The sequence below is a fragment of the Solenopsis invicta genome, chromosome 5 (genome assembly GCF_016802725.1).
Source record: "Solenopsis invicta isolate M01_SB chromosome 5, UNIL_Sinv_3.0, whole genome shotgun sequence".
NCBI classification, from domain to species: domain Eukaryota; kingdom Metazoa; phylum Arthropoda; class Insecta; order Hymenoptera; family Formicidae; genus Solenopsis; species Solenopsis invicta.
In genome coordinates this window covers 25936437-25957868 of record NC_052668.1, presented here as the reverse complement: position 1 = coordinate 25957868, position 21432 = coordinate 25936437, and the positions used below count along the sequence as shown (strand labels likewise).

The following is a 21432-nucleotide window of genomic DNA, read 5'->3' as shown; positions in this document are numbered from 1 at the left end:
TTTTAATATTAACACACGATTTTATAGATTTTATTAGACTTATTTCTTTTAATTAACAAATTTCAATATTTAGAAAAATTTTTATCGTCGATACACAATAAAAAGTTATTGTAAAAATCTTTTTATTGCTGAACACTGAAATATTTATATGTCGCTATAATATTCCCGATAAAGCGCCCCAGTAATCAAGTGACTCTTCGGGTGGCGTATAAAATTGTATGACGATTATTAGATGAGCCATGATAACAGCGATGAACTGAAAAATAAGTTTACATCATTTAATTGCTTCGATACTATTATATAAATACTATTTATGTCGTGAATCAAAAGAAAATTCTCCGTAAATTATGATGAAATAAATAAATAAAATATTTACACTTACACCAGTGAACAAAACGTTGTGTATTTCGAAGAAATTGCAGGCTGTAAATGCAACTCGATGTTGTAGCTGAATTGCAAAATCATTGACCTCGTTTCTGACACAGTTTAGGTACAGATTTTTGCATTTTAATACAAATGCGTATATAAATGTTCCGGTTCTCTGTGATTCTTCACGCGCGAGTGTGCAAATCCAACACATTAAACCAAATTGCGCGACATACAAAACCCAAAGAATATTGGCATGTATTATCATGAAAACACTTTCTCCTTTCACGAGGCCTATGTAGACTCTTAATAATGTAGTCAAGACCATAGTAAAGCAGTTGGCCGAGCAGAGGAGAAGATGAAAACCGTGAATATCGTTTAACATGATGACGAGAAGACGAGTACCTGCGCAAAAGAATTCATGATTCCACTGTATCCACAAAAGTCATCGCAATTTTTTCATAGATCACACTACATATCGAGCCGAATAAATTTACACTATTGAATTATAATACAAAATATAATATTGGCAAAAACTCACCATTATGCAATTCTCTGATGCATCTAATCTTGAGCGTGATCCATGACGTATCAAATGACTCATCCAACTGGCCGAGCAATTTATTTATCATTTGGAATCTAGAATATAGTACGTAGACGATAATGTCGAAGACGGAACTGTTAATCAACGACTGAGCTAAAATGTAGTAAAACAATAAGTCGAACGACGTAATACACTCTGGATATTTAAGATGACAATGGAAGACGTGCACGATCACGAACGGAAGACAGCAAATGAAACCCGCGATAAAAGCTAGCGCTTCCACACGTTCTATTGGTTGATCATTTATCGATATTTCTCTCCTGATCTTTTGATCAAGCTTCGACATTGTGTCCATCAGCTCCGGCCACTTGTCATACTGACTGATCCCGTGACAAACGTAGTAATATGACGACACATAGCAAATCACCAAGTTTGTATAAAACATGAACGTATATATATCGTTTGATGTAGGAGTAGTTTTGTAGTTGATGATAGCTATTGCCTTTGTCACGTGAATGGAACATACAATCAAGTGAAGGACACGTACGATTATCGTTATAACCTTGGGAAACTTTCGCGGACGTGCAACACCAACTCCCATGAGCCAGGAGATGTACGATATTGGACGTAAGATGTGTTCTATCGAAGGCGAATTGTCTGTAACTTGCACATGGATCTCTTCCTCCATTTTCGTTTTTTCCTCCATTTTGCTTTTTCCTCTATTTTCGCTTTTTCCTTCATTTTTGCTTTTTCCTCCATTTTCGCTTTTTCCTTCATATTCGCTCCCCCATTTTTCCTCCATCTTCTTACTTAATCTTATCGACACGTTTTGCAAGCGAGTATGGCTACTGATTACATTAAAGCTCCTCGCGATACAGATTTCACTAAACCTTTCACTATCTCGAAATAGCGCGAAAAACCCCCTCCATATGCGTTTCCATTATGTAATATTGAACGTGCGTGGCAGATGAGGATAGCAGCACAACTCCGTTTGGCGTGTTTCACGGTTTGAAGTGGGAATTACCATGTTCTAAGGCAGAGAGCCCCGAATTGTGCTCTATTACGAGGTTTCAATGTATTTTGTAAAAAAAAGGGTGAAGTTTTTCCAGAAGTAAAATGCTGACGAGCGCATCTTCTAAATTCTTTTGATGCATCACAGAAGAATAAAGAACAAGGTATACTTTTTCAAAATCTACAATATTAGATTGCGTGTCATTATTATGGATTAGTTAGGCGAAAAGAATAGATAACATGTATCTCAAAAGTCGACGGATAAATACGAGTAGCTAGACACATTGTAATTTGATCTCACAATAAAACGTTAATCATGTACAGATTAATCACAGGACAAGTTAATTCTTACACATTTTGATACTTTCAAAATAATTTTCTAATATTATTTATTACACAGTTGCTACATTCTGACATTCCTTTTTGCAGAAAATACTGCGTCTCTGATCCAGTAAGGACTTCTTTTGTAAAATCTTGTGACGGTGACTCAAATGGAAAACCAAAACGTGTTTAGTTAAAATTTTATTAATAAATTGCATTTATCAACTTGCATTCGCTTCTTTTGCATACGCTATTCTTTAGTATCAAGTTAAGCATCAAAAATACAAATATATTAATATCAAATCACCACTTTATATATTTCATAAGATTCAGTTTGTTAATTATCAACTTTTTCAACATTTAAAAAACTATTACCGTCAATACACTATGCAAAGTTAATGCAAAGAACTTTTGTGACCTCAAAATACGTGACAGTCATCCAATTGGAATATGCAATGATCAACTGGTTTATAAAATTGAATAAGAATTATTAGATAACTGATGATAACCCCAACGAACTGAAAAATAAATTTACATCATTTAATTACTTTGATAGATATTATTTATACTACAACTGGAAAATTAATTTTCCATAAAGTATAACAAAATAAATTAATTAAATACAATATATACTTACATAACTGAACAGAGAATTGTTTATTTCGAAGAAATTGTGGGCCTTAAATACTATGCGATGCTGTTGCAGCTGATTTGAAAAATCAGCGACCTCGTTTCTGACACAGTCTTCACATTCCAGACAAATGTAGACGATAATAATGAAGACAAAGTTGTTGGTCATCGATTGGATTAACATGTATTAAAGCTGCAAATCTGGCACATAAATTGACGACTTGTTTTGCATCTTAAACTTATTCTCTGCAAAGTAAACCTTAATTGGTACGTAAAGTTTTCAGGAAGTAAACTTAAGTTATTATTTCTTTTAATCCGTAATTCTTCTAAGTAAATGTTATGCATCACGTATATGAACAAAACACAAAAATCGAAAATTGCGAGAATCGCTAGCATTACCGCGTTTTTTACTGGCTGGTCATTCATTGATATTTTCATCCTAATCTTTTGGTCAAACTCCCTTATCGTGTCTATCAGTTTCGACCACTTGTTGTACTGCTTGATCCCTTGATAAACGTAATAATAGGCAGATACGTAACTAATCACCCAGCTTATGCAGAACATGAATGTGAATATATTGTTGAATATATACTTCTTATCGAAGAAATAGATTACTGGGCCGTACGCAACGTTAATGGAACACGCTACTAAATGAAGTGTACGTATGATTATCGTTACAATTTTGTGACACTTTCGCGGGCGTGCAACACCGACGCCCAACAGCCAGGATTTATACGATATTGAAGATATGCTCTATCAAGGTCTTCAACTTGCACATGGATCGTTTCCTCCATTTTTGCTTCGTATCTTCTTACATAATTTTCTCGACATGTTTTGCAAGCAAGTATGGCTACTGATTACATTAAAGTTGCTCGCATTTAAGAACTCACTGAAACCTTTCATCTCAAAATAGTGCAAAAGATCCCTCCATGTGCATTTCCATGTGCTTCCAAACAGAACGTTAACACACGTGCGTAGAACGTGTGGATAGCGATGCGATTGCGTTTGACGCATTTCATAATGTTTACAAATTTTGAGAATAAAGTTAAAATTACCGTGTTATAAGGCCGATGATGTTTAGCGCAGTTTATATAAACTAAAGGTATTAAGATATAACTGTATTTCCATTACCTAACTTATATTTGCTTCTTTTTAAATATACGCTTTTCGTTTCAACTCAAGTATTAAAAATTCTATCACAAATTATGATATCAAAACATTATTTTATGTTTTATAAAATTCATTTCTTTTAATTATCAAGATTTAATATTAAAAAAAAAATGTTAATTAATTATCATTGCTACCTCTAGATTGTATTGCAGAATAAAAGAAAATTAATATTAATATTTTGGCATTGTGCGTTGAAGTCGCTTGCGAGGCGGCTTTATTCTTTTTAAAAAGGTATCAAGCATCGGTATCGCGCTTTGTGTCTTATTGCGGCGTTGTGTGAAGTACCACTCGCATCCCGATCAAACGTTAACCGACGACGCTTTTAGAAACTGTTTGCGAACCGGCGTCGCAGCGTTACAGTAGACCTAAACGATTTGCCGACAACCCTTCTTTGCCAAATTTTGTGATCAAAAAACGCGCATCTGGCAGCCATCGCAGGTCAGTTCTGAGCAAGTGTTGTGAAAGTGACATCGTGTACATACATACAGCGTTGTATTGCATTAAATATTTCCTGACTTTGCGTCAAAAACTATTTTCATTTTTCTTTATCTAATAATCCTACGGTATTAAACTACATCTTGAGCCATATACGTATATGTTCACTGATATTACAAATATACAATAGATAATATCGGAAGAAACTTATTACATCCCTGATGCGTCTAATCTGGAGCGCTATTCTTTGCGCACCTAACAGTTCATTCAACTGGTCATACAATTAATTTATTATTTGGAATCTGTGATACAGCACATAAACGATAATGTCGAAGATGAAGCTGTTGATCAACGATTGCGCTAACATGTTAGTAAAACAGCAAATTGGACGTAAAAATGTACTTTGGATATGTAAAATAATATATACAGGGCGTGCACGATCAAGGACAAAAGACAGCAAGCGAATATCACGAAAATCGCTATTGCCTTGACATTTATTAGAGGCTGGTTATTCATGGATATTTCCTTCCTGATCTTTTGATCGAGCTTCTCCATTCTGTTCATCAGCACTGACCACTTGTCGTACTGCCCAATTTCATAATATACATAGTAAAATACCGATATCTAGCACATCACACTATTTATACAGCGCATAAACTTGAATAGATAGCAGTCAGAAATAAAAGCGGCACCGTTGGTGAAAAGAGCTATCGCGCCATACGTCACGCTAATGGAACACAAGACCAGGTAAAAGAAACGTATGATTATTGTTACTTTCGCGGACATGCAACGCCGATGCCCAGGAGCCAGGAGATGTACGATATTGGATACTCTATCGAGAACGAATTGTCTTCAACTTGCACATGAATCTTTTCTACCGTTTTCGCCTCGTATGTTCTTGCTAAATGAAACGTACCGCTGCTGATTACGAGTATATTAAAGCTCAACGCGATATAGAATTTTATTGAAAATTTTTTCAACTTCAAAATTGCGCGAAAAATCCTTTTATATGTGCGTTGATTCCATGATATCAACGCACATGTATAGCAGATAAGGATAGCGATTCAACTGTGTTTACGGTTTCACAGTTAAAAAGTGAAGTGGGAGTTATCGTGTTACAAGGTAAAGAATCCCAAACTGTGCTCATTACAAAGTTACAAATATCCTGTTTTCTCTTGCCGAAAACAAAGTAAAGATTTTTTGGATGTGAAACATTCTGAGGAGCGTGTAAATTCGTTTTGGTGCATCATGTAAAAATAAACAATGGTGAATTACTTTGAAATTTAATAATAATAATAATAATGACTTTATTGATTGCATCGGTTTACAAGTGACATAAAAATTTCTGCAATATTAGATTGCGAACTTTCGATTGCTCACCGCAAACGTAACACAATTTTAGGAAATTATTCAAGTCTAATAAAATAAATATTTATCATGTTTGATACATACAAATGTAAAGAAGAAAAGGAGGGAGTTTAAAAATGGCCAAAATAGATACCTTTGAAACCTTTGCAGTTATTATTTTGAGAGGACATACATTTATGTAGAAAAAGCTTATTTACTCAGAAAATGTCGGAAAATCTTTCATATGTAGTAAAATAGAATATTTAAACACTTTGCAAAAGAAACTTGTTTTATTTCTAATAAATGATAGATTTGAAAATTAAGAATGTATTTACACTTAATACATGTTGCACTATTAAATATTGCAAGAATAACTACCAGAAAAACCCACAAATATATATTATTATATATTATATATATTATATATATAGTATATGTATATTGGAAGGCATCCAAATAACCGATTTTATTATTTTTGGAACATTTCCCAACATTTTCTGGGTGAATCACTATTTTTCATGAATGTTTCTTAACATGATAACTACTTATGTTTTATAGATATTCGTTTTAGCCTAATTTTGGCCATTTATAGCCTTCCTAATTTAATGTTCAACGGTACATGCTAAATAAAAGAATTCAGATAATAAAATTTAATTCATTCATAAATGGTTGTGTATGTATTGTACTTCATTAAACAAAATTGATTTTTTTAATTTTACAAAAATTTAAATGTTTAAAAATTTGGCACCTCCAAAAACCTCAAAATAATTTCATTGTTGCGTTTTTGTCCATACTTTCGGGATGATCGTAGAATTCAATAAAGACTGTTAGATAACTAATAACGATTCCGATGAACTGAAAAATAAGTTTACTTTATTTGATTGCTTCAAAAATCATTATTTACGTTGCAATTCGAAAGAAATTTATTTTACGTAAATTGTAATGAATGGATTATATACTCACACCAGCGAAGAGAGCATTGTTCATTTCAAAGAAATCGCAAGCCGTAAATGCTACTTGATACTGTTGCAGTTGAATTCTAAAATCATTCATCTCGTTTCTGATACAGTCGCGATCCAAGTTTTTGCGCAAGAGATTTTCCAAGACGACGTAATTCAAATTGTTACTGCTGCTAGAATTTTGCTTGCTATCCGGGTCTTCAAATGGCGGACACTCTAGATTCGCTTGATTGCTCGTCTCGTTCATCTTATCAGGATTCATAAGTTCACAAGTTAGTACAATTTCGCATATGGATTCTCCGATTTTGTCAGATTCTTGATGCGTAAGTGTGCAAATCCAGCACATCAGACCAAATTGTATGGTATACTCTATCCAAATGATATTATCTACCAAAAAATACGAGTAGTTTTCCTTCATAATACTCGTGTATGTTAGGAATAATGAAGACACAACCATGGCAAAGCTGTTTGCCGAACAAAAAATAAGATGACGGCCGTGAATATCGTTTATCATGCTGACCAGATGACAAATACCTTTATAACAGAATTTACGTCTCGTTATCATCGCAATTTTTTCAGATATTGTATTAAAATCTCGAGCCATATAGATTTGCTGTATGAATTACCATACAAAACATAAAACTTACCGATATGCAATTCTCTGATGCGTTTTATCTTGGACACCATCTGTGACGCATCAGACAGCTCGTTCAACTGACGTATCAAGTTATTTATTGTTTTAAATCTATAACAAAGCACGTAGACGACAATGTTAAAAACGAAGTTGGCAATCAAGAACTGGGCCATCATGTAATAGAACAGAATGTCAGACACGCAAATGTCCTTTGGATTTATAAAGTAGTAATACAGGACATGCACAGTTAGGTACAAAGGACACCAAGCGATCGTCATCAGAAACGCTAGTGCTTCCAAAATTATTATTGGCCGATTATTTATAGGCGTTTCCCTCTCGATCTTCTGATCAAGCTCCTTTATTTTGTCCATCAGCTCCGGCCACTTGTTATAGAATCTGATCCCGTGACAAATGTTATAATACGTCGATACGTAGAACGTCACTATGTTCATTAAATGTGTGAACTTCAATATGACGCTGTCGGCAAAGACATTACCAGAATTGATGAGTGTTTTTACACCGTACACCACGTAAACGGTACATGCGGCCAGATGAAGAATTCGTATGATTATTGTTGTAGCTATGGGACACTTTCGCGGACGAGCAACGCCGACGCCCAAGAGCCAGGAAGTGTACGTTATTGGACGTAAGATGTGCTCTATGGAGGACGAAATGTCTTCAACTTGATTTTGAGCATTTTTCTTGATTTTTGCCGACATATCTTCTTGCTTAACGTATTTTACAAATAAGATGTTGATTACGTTAGATCTCTTCGCGATACAGAATATACTGAAACCTTTTATTAGATTATCTTGAAGAAATAGCGCAAGAAACCCCTTCCATATGCATTTTCATACGTATTATTGTCGCACATGCGTATCATGTGGGGACAACGATGCAACTGCGTTTGGCGCGTTTCTTAGTTTTCATCGTTTGAGAGTAAAGTGGGGGACGCACAGTTATAATAAACAGCTTTGAACCGTGCTCTATTATGAAGTTTCAGTGTAGTCTTTAAATATCGAAGAGTAAAAACTGAACTTGTGTAATTATTCGAGTGGATTTTCCATTTAATAAGAGTCAAAATTCATTTTTATAGGAGATCTATTCAATTCTGAATTTTTCTTATTACATTGGCGAATACTCGAATATTCTACAAACAATTCTTACTTTTTTATAATGACGTTTTACTCTATAAAAGTTAGGGAATATTTTGTAGAAAAAATAGTAAAGTTCTTCCGGAAGTGAAACATTCTGATGCTCGGACAAGCAAACGTCATGATTTCTCCTTGGTGCTTCACGTAAAACAAAGATCAATGTATTGCTTTTCACATTAGATTGCGTGCCAGCTGTCTTTATAAAGGTAACACGATTTTACTAAAATTAATACCTTTTATAAAACAGTTAATCAAGCTTGTTAGTATATGCATATGTAAACAAAATAAACGGTAATATTCATTGATTTGAGATATTTATACGTATATATGTATGCATAAACACACACACACACACACACACACACAAAATGATTTAAGTACTAAAATTTGTTTTAGCACCGTTTACAATATTCAATATTAATTATTAAACGAATTGTATATCTTGTACTATAAATTTTTTTTATTATTGTTATTTTTTTATTAACGTTTAACATACATATTGTTAAACTGAGTAATTACATATATTGTTGGATCTTTTAATATTGTAATAATTTTAATATATAAATTAATTGTACTAATATTTTTTTAAGTAAATTAATATTTTTTAAAATTTTTTTCTCTTATTGATATCATTTTTTCTCGGTTTGATTAATAATATGTACCTTATTCATTAAATGGAAAATCATTGAAAATACCAAAAATGCTACAAACTATAATATTTTTACAACTAAAAAAATATCGTTTAAAAATATCGTAAAAGATTTTAATATTAATTTTAGCTCTTAATTTATCATTTTGTGCATTGTGTGTTTATCCAATTTCTATCTATGAAAGTTTCTTAAAATTCCAAAGTGTTTCCCAAATTCTTATCCATTCCTAAAATTTGTAATGAGAGCTTTATATAGAACGACCGAAACTATCAGTTTATCTTAAGAATAATATAGTCTATTTTTTAGTTAGACATCAGTGATACATACTTGTGAAACGTATTGCCGTCTTACTCTGAAGTGTACCTTGGACGCATTAAAATCCGTCTAGTCACAGTATCTTTAAATAGTCGTTATAAAAATATATTGTATTTCAGAATAAGACGACAGTATGTTTTCATACCGACTATTTATAAGTACTAGACAAAACAGACGCGAGCTACAGAGATTTTGATATTACATAATTACAAATTACAAATTTAATATTAGACTATTAACCCTCGATACACGTAACTGTCAAAACGTGATCTCCGCGATGACAGTATCACGAAGTAAGCACAGCGGGAGAACCAATCAGCATAACGGAAAAGCATCAACAATAAATATCAAGAGATATTATCGATTTAACATGCTCTTTTTTAGATAAGGTTATTGAAGTCCGACCGGAAAAATTTCAATAAACTTTGAGGTTTATTTTTAATATTACCTTTTACAACAATTAAATTATTATCTAGATATGACAATTATAATAATGCTCTGTAACGACACATTGAAAATAATAAAGTTAAAACGTCTATAACCATATGTTCAAGATCTTGCTATATATATTAACAATGTTTCACAAATCATTCACAACAAATTTGCAAAAGAATTTTAACAAATATTTAAAAATTCTTCAGTAATAATACATTTTTTTTAATGCAAACAAATAGATTTATTTCGCATACAAATAGAAAAAATAAGTGCTTCTCTCAAAGACACAATGAAGTTTTTGTCTTATAAATGCTTTATAAATGTTTTAAAAATGCATTAAACATATGATCAAAATTTTATTATATGTTATTATTTTTCATATATTTAAAAAAATTTTATTTGTAATTAATAAAAAATTTTAATATATTTTGTTTGTTCTTATTAAGTAATCTTTTTTTATTTTAACCGTAAAATTTAAAAAAAATGTAATCTAGAAAATCGAAAATCAGGGAATATTTTTGGCTAATTTGTTAACAACTTTGAAAATAGTTACAAACGATTCATTATCAAATATTGATACCAAATTCAAAAAATTTACGTTTTTTGATTATCAAATTTCAATGTTTAACAAAAACTATTTCCATCAATGCATAATACAAATTTAATGCAAACAAATTTGGCGTTCCTGAACCTAAAAAATTTTTTTTGATAAACGTTCTGTTACGTTTTTGTCTAAGTTTTCGGGTCGTTGATAGAATTGAATGAAGATTATTAAATAAGTGATGATTGTCCCAACAAACTGAAAAATAAGATAATAATTACTCCAAGAACTATTATTTACATATATTGTAATTCAAAAGGTAATTCAAAACTAATTTTAGGTAAATAAAGTATGTAAATAGATTATAATAGACTTACACCACGGAAGAGAGCATTGTTCATTTCAAAGAAATCACAAGCCGTAAATGTTACTCGATACAGTTGCAGTTGAATGGAAAAATCATTGATCTCTTTCCTGACACAATCGCGATCCAAGTTTCTGCGCGAGAGATTTTCCAAGACGACGTAATTCAAATTGTCACCGCTGCTAGAATTTTGCTTGCTGTCCGACTCTTCAAATGGCAAAAGCATCTCAAAACTTGATTGATTCCTCGTCCCATTTATCTCATCAACATTTACAGGTTTGCAATTAAATACAATTTCATGTACAGATCTTCCGATTTTGTCAGATTCTTGACGCGCAAGCGTGCAAACCCAGCACATCAGACCAAATTGCGTGGTGTTCACTATCCAAACTATATTGTTTATTAGCATATACGAGTAGTTTCCTTCTACAACACATATGTAGATTGTGAAAAGCAAAGTCACAACATTGATGAAGCAGTTTGCCGAACAAAGCAGAAGATGAAGGCCGTAGATGTCGTTTACCATGCTGACCAGGTGACAAATGCCTTTATAACAGTGTTTACAGCTCCATGTCATTGCAATGTATTCATAGATTTTCTTAAATCACATCTTCAGCAATATAGATATTTACTCTATCGAATTACAGTACAAAATATAATACATATATGCACTTACCCGTATACAACTCTCTGATGCGTCTAACCTTTAGCGCAATCCTTGACGGATTAGATAGTGATTTGATCAACTCATTTCGCTGGTTCAATTGTCCGATCAATGTATTTATCGTTTTGAATCTGTAATAGAGCGCATAAACAACAATGTCGAAAACAAAGCTGTTCATCAAAGACTGGGCTACTAGGTAATAGCACAGAAAGACGGACGTAGCAATATTCTCTGGATTTGTAAAGTAATAATAAAGAACGTGTGCGATTAGAGCTAAAGGACACCAAGCGAACGTCGTTAGAATCGCTAGCGTTGCCACGTTTTTAACTGGCCGGTCATTGATGGGTGTTTCTTTCCTGATCTTCTGATCAAGTTCCTTTATTGTGTTTATCAGCTCTGGCCACTTCTCGTACTGCCTGATCCCATGATAAACGTTGTAATACGCTAATACGTGGAACATCACGACGTACATGATAAATATAAACTCGAATGTGTCGCTTTCAAGAGCGAAGACAAAGGTATAAACTTCTTTTGCGACTATTAGCGCATTAGCGGTACATGCGATGAAATGAATAATACGGTTTATTATCGTTGTAGACTTGGAATAATTTCTTGGACGTGCAACACCAGTACCCAGAAACCAGGAAGTGTACGATATTAGACGTAAAGTGTGTTCTATCGACGACGTATTGTCCACTTGCACATTATTCTTTTTTTCCATTGTCATCTCGTATCTTGCTAATCGATGCGTTTCACAAGTACGGCTGTTGAAAATATTGAAACTCCACGCAATGCAGAATATTTTAGAAAAAGTATAGTAAAATTCTTCTAGAAGCGAAACACTCAAATAAGCGCGCACGTCGTGAATTTTTCAAATAGAATGAAGTACGGCGTATTTCTGCAATATTGGATTGCGTACCAGCTGCCCTTGATAAATACAACGCTGTTTTAGTAAATTAAATGCATTATTTAGTAAGATAATTTATTAATTTATAAAAGCAGATATAAAAATTGAAATGAGGAAAAATATTGATTAATGATATAAGAAAATTAAGAAGATTAAAAAGATATATGCGTATACATACATGTACATTCATATATATTTATGTATATACATTTTATATGTATAATTATAATACACATATATTGTACGATGTATAGGACCATTAGGTAGATTAGATATTGATCAAAATAATAACGGAAATAATTGAATTTGATGAAGAGTGACAGCCACATTATTGTTCGTGTGAGAAGGAAGGATCCTGAATTCAAATTCGAATCAGCTGTGCTTTAATTTTTTGTCGCTTTTAACATAATTTAATTATGTATGAAGAGTAGGTATAGTTATTAGTTTCCAATTTTCTTAATTGACTTGTACCATATAATAAATTTTTTGGGCACATATGCTTTTTTTCATGAATGTATGGCTTCTCTCAACATGATAACTGCATATATTTTAAAGGTGTCCATTGCAGTTTATTTTGAACAGACTGAAAAGTTATTCAGTGCGCAGTTCCATAAACTTGAAACTGACTATAAAATTACACAATAAATATCAGCACTAAGATCTTGCTATAACCTGCAAGGCTTTTTGCTTAATATTTGTGTTTTTATATATGGGTTGATGTTGTTCATTTAATATAATTAATTTCTTTTGATCATCAAATTTCAATATTAAAAAAACCCATCATCGTCAATACGTAATACAAATTTAATACAAAAAAAAAAATTGGCACTCCTAAATCTTAGAATATATTCATTAAACGTTCTACTACGTTTTTGTCTGTATCAGGTTGTTGGTAGAATTGTATGAAGATTACTAGATAAGTGATGATCATCCCGAAGAACTGAAAAATAAATTTACTCCATTTAATTGCTTTAAAAGTTACTATTTACATTGCAATTCAAAAGAAAATAATTATACGTAAATTGTATTAAAATAAATGAATTATATACTCACACCACCGAGAAAAGCATTGCTCATTTCAAAGAAATCACAAGCCGTAAATGATACTCGGTATTGTTGCAGTTGAATTGAAAAATCATTGATCTCGTTTCTGATACAGTTTCGATTCAAGTTTTTACGCAAGAGATTTTCCAAGACGGCGTAATTCAGATTGTGACCGCTGCTGCTCCAATTACAATTTTGCTCGCTGCCCGAGTCTTCAAGTTGTAGACGCACCCCTAGACTCGATTCATTTCTCGCCCCGCTTATTTCGTCAAGATTCATAAGTTTACCATTCAGTACACATTCGTACATAGATCCTCCGATCTTGTCAGATTCTTGACGCGTGAGTGTGCAAACGCAGCACATCAGACCAAATTGCGTGGCATACGTTATCCAAGAGATATTATTTATCAATGTATACGAGTAGTTTTTCTCCACAACACCCATGTATATTGTGATTAGTATAGTCACAACCATGACAAAGCAGGTCGCTGAACAAAAGAGGAGATGAACGCCGTGGATATCGTTTACCATGCTGACCAGATGACAAATACCTTCATAACAGAATTTACGTCTCGATGTCATTTACATGTCTTCATAGAGTTTCTTAAATTACATCTCCAGCAATATAGACTTACTTTATCGAATACAGTACAAAGTATAATATTCACACTTACCCATATACAATTCTCTGATGCGTCTAATCCTTAGCACGATCCATGATGGATCAGATAGTGATTCATTCAACTCATTTGGCTTATTCAACTGTCTAATCAATTTATTTGCCGTTTTGAATCTACAATAGAGCACATAAACGACAACGTCAAAGACGAAACTGTTAATCAAGGACTGGGCTGTCACGTAATAAAACAGAACGTCGGTCACGTAAATGTCCTCTGAATTTATAAAGTAATAAAGCACGTGTATGATCAGAGCTAAAGGACACCAAGCGAGCGTCGTCAGAATCGCTAGTGCTTCCAAGTTTTTTACAGGTCGATCATTCATGGGTGTTTCCCTCCTGATCTTCTGATCAAGCTCTTTTATTCTGTCCATAAGCTCTGGCCACTTGTCGTACTGCCTGATCCCATGATAAATGTTATAATACATCGATGCATTGAGCGTCACCCTGTTCGTGACGCCTATAAACTCAAATATGTCGGAGTCAAGAGCAAAGATACTGCCATATATGAAGAAGTCTCTTATACTGTACACCACATATAAGGTACACACAACCAGATGTACAATACGTATGATTATTGTTATAGTCTTAGGACACTTTCGCGGACGAGCAACGCCGACACCCAAGAGCCAGGAAGTGTACGATATTGGACGCAAGATGTGCTCTATTGAAAGCGAATTGTCTTCAACTTGCACGTGGATACTTTTCTCCATTTTTGCTTCGTATCTTCTTGCTAATCGACGTGTTTTGCAAGCAAACTATTGATTATATTAAAGCGATATAGAATTCATTAAAATTACTTTTACTAGTTTATCTCGAAATAGCACAAAAACATCTTCCATGTGCGTTTCCACACATCATGCGTATCATGTAACGATAGAGATACAACTGCGCTTGCATCGCTATCGTTGCATGCTACGCATGTGTATAGTAGATAGCGATGCAAGCGCAGTTGTATCGCTATTTTCATTATGTTACGCTTGGCGCGATTCTTGGTTTTCACCTTGATTTGAGAGTAAAGTGGGTGTTATAATGTTTAGTTATAATACGCAGAATCATATTTTTTTTATAAAGCTTCAATGTAGTCCGTAAATATCGAAGAAAGAAAATTAAACTTGTGTAATTTTCGAGTGATTTATCATTTGATAAGAATCAAAGTTCTTGCTTATAGAAGTCCTATTCGTTCTTATAGGAGTAAATTTTTACTCTTATTAGGCCGGCAAACACTCGAATATTGTACAAGATCATTTTTCATTTTTTTATAATGACGTTTCACTCTATGAGAGTCAGGAAGTATTTTGTAGAAAAAATAGTAAAGTTTTTCTGAAAGTGAAACATTCTGATGCTCTTGCACGTCATGCACAAATGCACGTCATGATTTCTCTTTGTTGCTTCACGTAGAATAAAGAACAATGTATTGCTTTTTATCAGATTGCTTTTTATTACATTAAATTGAGGACCAACTACCCTTCATAAGAATAACACAAGTTTAGTAAATTTATTGCCTTCAATAAAACAGTTAATAAAGTTTAATACATGCAAATGCAAACAATGAACGTTAATGCTCATTGATTTGTGACAATTATATATAGGTATATTTGCATATATGTGTGTATGTATGTATATATTTAAAATGAATTAAGTGGCTAAAATTTATTTTATGATATTTTTAAATTTATTCTATGATATTTTATCATAGAATTTATTTTTGAGTTAGACATTGTAATCCATATTTGTGAAACATACTGTTATCTTACTCTCAAGTTGTACCTTAGAACGCATTAAAATCTGTTTAATCAAACTTCAACAGTACAGTGTCTCTAAATAATTTCTATAAAAACATACTCGTATGTCGTATTTCAGCATAAGACAGTATGTTTTCATATCGACTATTTATAGGTATTATTGAAGTTAGATTGTAATATCAATGTTATAAATGATTATAATTATACTCTTGGCATATTTTTGCGGACTCCCAGGAACCAGCAGGTGTACGATATTAATCGTAAGGTGTGTTCTCTATCAAGAATGAGTTGTCTTCTTCTTCTATGTGGATCTTTTCCGCTATTTTTGCCTCAATCTTCTTGTTAATTGATAAGTTTTTGCAAGTATCTGTTGATTATATTGAGATCACACAATATAGAATTTTGGAGAATAATAGAGTGAAATTTTTCTAGAGGCAAAGCATTCTAACAAGCGTGCGCATTATAGATTCTCCTGGTTGCTTCATATAGAGTAAAGTACAAGTATTGTGCAACGTTAAATTGCGTGCCAGCAGTCTGTCATAAACGTAATGCAGTTTTAGTAAATTAAATGCGCTTGAGAAAATAGTTAATGAGAACTAGGCACAAACAAATACAAACAAGAAAAGATAATGAATTAAATTTTGTAAATAAAATTAAATTGTTAAATAAATGTGTTAACATTATTGCATTATTAAAAAATGAAATTTTTTAATTGTATAAATGGTAAATGTTTAAATTAAAACCGCCTACTTACTAATACTTTCTACATAAATTAATAATTGCTTTCTACATTTTTTTTCTTACAAAAAAGATTATCATCTTGCAATTTTTGTTGCGCAATGATGTACGTTATACATAAATGAAAAATAAATGCAATAAGAATGAAAAGAATACTACAAAACATGATTCTTTTCGAAAGTTAATATTTATCTTTTTAAGAAAAGAGGTATTTTTAAAAATAGAATAAATAGGCCAAGAGTAGTTTTTTAAAGATCATAATCAAGCAAGGAGTCAAAAATGACTCCAGTCGAAAAACAATAATAAATTAAATACAGACTAACAAAAATATCAAACCTAAGATTAACAGGACTATATCAGTTACAGTGGTTCTTAGCACTAAATTATAATTTTTAATTTTTACAATCTGCAGCGTATATGAACAGGTTGAGTTAAATTTTTTTTAGAATACTAGGGAAACTCCTCTGCCGCGAAAACATTTACTTAAAGATATAATAAAATATCTAAATTAATTAAAGTTAAAATTATAAAGATAAACATACATTTATATTATTAACCTTTTCTATTGATGATTTTTAACGAATAACAAGCGACAGTTAAAACCTTCTGAAAGTTATTCAAGTTCTTTAACAACAAATGTCAAGTTCAAGATTAGCGGAATAGGGTCCACTATTTGACATATTTATTCACATATGAAATTTCTTGCTACATTTACGTTAATATTTTCAACATATTTTTTCAAATTTGTATTTACCGCCTTTTGTGCTATTGCTTCGTTATTTTTTTTGTTTCAACCTAAACGTCAAAAATACAGTTGTTAGCGGTCAGGAAGAACTTGAGAAAATCAGGGAAAGGTTAGAGAGTCAAAAAGGCACCTAGAAAGAACTCTGAATATATGTATATATACATGCATACAACACAAAATATGCACAAACGTTTTATTATCCAATCTTGATAATTTTGAAAGATTTATTTTTGTGATTGTCAAATTTCAACGTTTGTAAAACTATTACTAACAGAATTATTGTTTAAAGACTATTATTAAAAGAAAACTATTATCATCAATACATAATGCACATTTAATGCAAAACATTTGCGCTACTGAACTTCAAAATATATTAAACATACGTTCTACTACGTTTTTGTCTGTATCAGGTTGTTGATAGAATTGCATGAATATTACTAGATAAGTGATGATCATCCCAAAGAACTGAAAAATAAATTTACTCCATTTAGTTGCTTTAAAAGTTACTATTTACATTGCAATTCAAAAGAAAATAATTAAACGTAAATTGTAATAAAATAAATGAATTATATACTCACACCACCGAAGAAAGCATTGCTCATTTCAAAGAAATCACAAGCCGTAAATGCTACTCGATATTGTTGCAGTTGAATTGAAAAATCATTGATCTCGTTTCTGATACAGTTTCGATCCAAGTTTTTACGCGAGAGATTTTCCAAGACGGCGTAATTCAGATTGTGACCGCTGCTGCTCCAATTACAATTTTGCTCGCTGCCCGAGTCTTCAAGTTGTAGACGCACCTCTAGACTCGATTCATTTCTCGCCCCGCTTATTTCGTCAAGATTCATAAGTTTACAATTCAGTACACATTCGTACATAGATCCTCCGATCTTGTCAGATTCTTGACGCGTGAGTGTGCAAACGCAGCACATCAGACCAAATTGCGTGGTATACATTATCCAAAAGATATTATTTATCAATATATACGAGTAGTTTTTCTCCACAACACCCATGTACATTGTGATTAGTATAGTCACAACCATGACAAAGCAGTTCGCCGAACAAGAGAGGAGATGAACGCCGTGGATATCGTTTACCATGCTGACCAGATGACAAATACCTTCATAACAGAATTTACGTCTCGATGTCATTTACATGTCTTCATAGAGTTTCTTAAATTACATCTCCAGCAATATAGACTTACTTTATCGAATACAGTACAAAGTATAATATTCACACTTACCCATATACAATTCTCTGATGCGTCTAATCCTTAGCACGATCCATGATGGATCAGATAGTGATTCATTCAACTCATTTCGCTCATTCAACTGTCCGATCAATTTATTTACCGTTTTGAATCTACAATAGAGCACATAAACGACAACGTCAAAGACGAAACTGTTAATCAAGGACTGGGCTGCGACGTAATAGAACAGAATGTTGGTCACGTAAATGTCCTCTGAATTTATAAAGCAATATAGCACGTGTATGATCAGAGCTAAAGGACACAAAGCAAGCGTCGTCAGAATCGCTAGTGCTTCCAAGTTTTTTACAGGCCGATCATCCATGGAGGTTTCCTTCCTGATCTTCTGATCAAGTTCTTTCATTCTCTTCATAAGCTCTGGCCACTTGTCGTACTGCCTGATCCCGTGATAAATGTTGTAATACATTGATACATAGAGCGTTACCCTGTTCGTGAAGTATATAAACTCAAATATGTCGGAGTTAAGAGCAAAGACACTGCCATATATGAACAAGTTTATCATACCGTACACCACATATAAGGTACACACAATCAGATGTACAATACGTATGATTATTGTTATAGTCTTAGGACACTTTCGCGGACGAGCAACGCCGACACCCAAGAGCCAGGAAGTGTACGATATTGGACGCAAGATGTGCTCTATTGAAAGCGAATTGTCTTCAACTTGCACGTGGATACTTTTTTCCATTTTTGCTTTGTATCTTCTTGGTAATCAACGTGTTTTGCAAGCAAACTACTGATTATATAAAAGCAATATAGAATTCATTAAAATTACTTTTATTAGTTTATCTTGAAATAGCATCTTCCATATGCGTTTCCACACATCATGCGTATCATGTAACGATAGCAATGCAACTGCGCTTGCATCGCTGTCGTCACATGCTACGCATGTGCCGTCATTGTGTTATGCTTGGCACGATTCTTGATTTTCACCTTCGTTTGAGAGTAAAGAGGTGGTTATAATGTTTAATTATAATACGCAAAATCTTTAACTATGTTTTTTTATAAAACTCCAATGTAGTCCGTAAATATCGAAGAGAGGAAATTGAACTTGTGTAATTGTCGAGTGATTTATCATTTAATAAGTGTCAAAGTTCTTGCTTATAGAAGTTCTACTCGTTTTTATAGAAGTAAATTTTTACTCTTATTAGGCCGGCAAACACTTGAATATTTTACAAGATAAATATTCATTTTTTTATAGTGACATTTCACTCTATAAGGTTTAGGAAGTATTTTGTAGAAAAAATAGTAAAGTTTTTCCGAAAGTAAAACATTCCGATGCTCTTACAAATGCACGTCATGATTTCTCTTTGCTGCTTCACGTAGAATAAAGAACGATGTATTGCTTTTTATCACATTGTTTTTTATTACATTAAATTGATGACAAATTACCTTTCACAAGAATAACGCGGGTTTAGTAAATTTAATGCCTTCAATAAAATAGTTAATAAAGTTTAATACATGCAAATGCAAACAATGAACGTTAATGCTTATTGATTTGTGACAATTATATATATGTATACATATATGTGTGTATGTATATACTTAAGATGAATTAAGTGGCAAAAATTTATTTTACGATATTTTTAAGTATCATAGAATTTATTTTTGAGTTAGATAACAGTATGCTTCACAAATATGGGTTACGATGTTTAAGTTAAACATAATTTATATTTGTGAAACATACTGTTATCTTACTCTCAAGTTGTACCTTAGAACGCATTAAAATCCGTCTAGTCAGACTTCAACAGTACAGTGTCTCTAAACAGTTTCTATAAAAACATACTCGTATGTCGTATTTTAGAATAAGACAGTATGTTTTCATATCGACTATTTATAGGTATTATTGATGTTGGATCGCTACATCAATTCTATAAATGATTATAATTATACCCTTGGCACATATTCGCGGACTCCCAGGAACCAGCAGGTGTACGATATTAAGCATAAAATGTGTTTTCTATCAAGAGTGAGTTGTCTTCTACTTCCATGTGGATCTTTTCACCTCGATCTTCTTGTTAATTGATAAGTTTTTGCAAATATGTGTTGATTGTATTGGGGTCACGATATAGATTTTTGGAAAATAATAGAGTCAAATTTTTCTAGAGGCAAAGCATTCTGACAGGCGCATTATAGATTCTCCTGGTTGCTTCATATAAAGTAAAGTACAACGTATTGTGCAACGTTAAATTGCGTCAGTAGTCTGTCATAAACGTAATGCAGTTTTAGTAAATTAAATGCGCTTGAGAAAATAGTTAATGAGAACTAGGCACAAACAAATACAAACAAAGAAAGATAATGAATTAAATTTTATACATAAAATTAAATTGTTAAATAAATGTGTTATATTATTGCGTTATTAAAAATTAATTTTTTAATTTTATAAATATTAAATGTTTAAATTAGAACCGCCTACTTACTAATACTTTCTACATAAATTAATAATTGCTTTCTACATTGTTTTTTTACAAAAGGATTACCATCTCGCAACTTTTGCGCAACGATGTACGTTATACATGAATGGAAAATAAATGCAATAAGAATAAAAAGAATACTACAAAACATGATTCCTTTCAAAAGTTAATATTTATCTTTTTAATAAAAGAAATATTTAAAAATAGAATAAATAGGCTAGGTAGGGTAGCTTTTTAAAGATCATAATTAAGCAAGGAGTCAAAAATGACTCTAGTCAAAAAAGAATAATAAATTAAGTCCAGACTACAAAAACATCAAACAAAAACATTAAACACAAGATTAACAGGACTAT

The 21432-nt window shown here is 32.4% G+C and overlaps 5 protein-coding genes across 6 annotated transcripts in view; 1 reads left to right on the top strand and 4 right to left on the bottom strand.

Annotated features, from left to right (window-relative positions):
• LOC105195292 overlaps positions 1-21432 on the top strand; it is a 264833-nt gene that overhangs the window by 107080 nt on the left and 136321 nt on the right. The gene's annotated exons all lie outside the window — the stretch shown is intronic.
• LOC105195288 lies at positions 34-4108 on the bottom strand. The gene is made up of 4 exons (XM_011160661.3): positions 2880-4108; positions 908-2760; positions 383-771; positions 34-256 (listed from the first exon to the last, which is right to left on the bottom strand). The coding sequence occupies exons 2-4, from the start codon at positions 1710-1712 to the stop codon at positions 155-157; spliced, it is 1296 nt and encodes a 431-aa protein (XP_011158963.2). The 5' UTR covers positions 1713-2760; positions 2880-4108; the 3' UTR covers positions 34-154.
• LOC105195289 lies at positions 5749-8853 on the bottom strand. The gene is made up of 3 exons (XM_011160662.3): positions 7431-8853; positions 6788-7317; positions 5749-6679 (listed from the first exon to the last, which is right to left on the bottom strand). Exons 1-3 carry the CDS (start codon positions 8134-8136, stop codon positions 6584-6586), a joined length of 1332 nt encoding a protein of 443 aa, XP_011158964.2. The 5' UTR covers positions 8137-8853; the 3' UTR covers positions 5749-6583.
• On the bottom strand, positions 12624-15043 carry LOC105195291. Its single transcript, XM_026131006.2, has 3 exons — positions 14166-15043; positions 13501-14042; positions 12624-13387 (listed from the first exon to the last, which is right to left on the bottom strand). The coding sequence occupies exons 1-3, from the start codon at positions 14878-14880 to the stop codon at positions 13286-13288; spliced, it is 1359 nt and encodes a 452-aa protein (XP_025986791.2). The 5' UTR covers positions 14881-15043; the 3' UTR covers positions 12624-13285.
• On the bottom strand, positions 15095-20194 carry LOC105203168. The gene is made up of 4 exons (XM_026131005.2): positions 18639-20194; positions 17974-18515; positions 17779-17860; positions 15095-16279 (listed from the first exon to the last, which is right to left on the bottom strand). Exons 1-4 carry the CDS (start codon positions 19351-19353, stop codon positions 16167-16169), a joined length of 1452 nt encoding a protein of 483 aa, XP_025986790.2. The 5' UTR covers positions 19354-20194; the 3' UTR covers positions 15095-16166.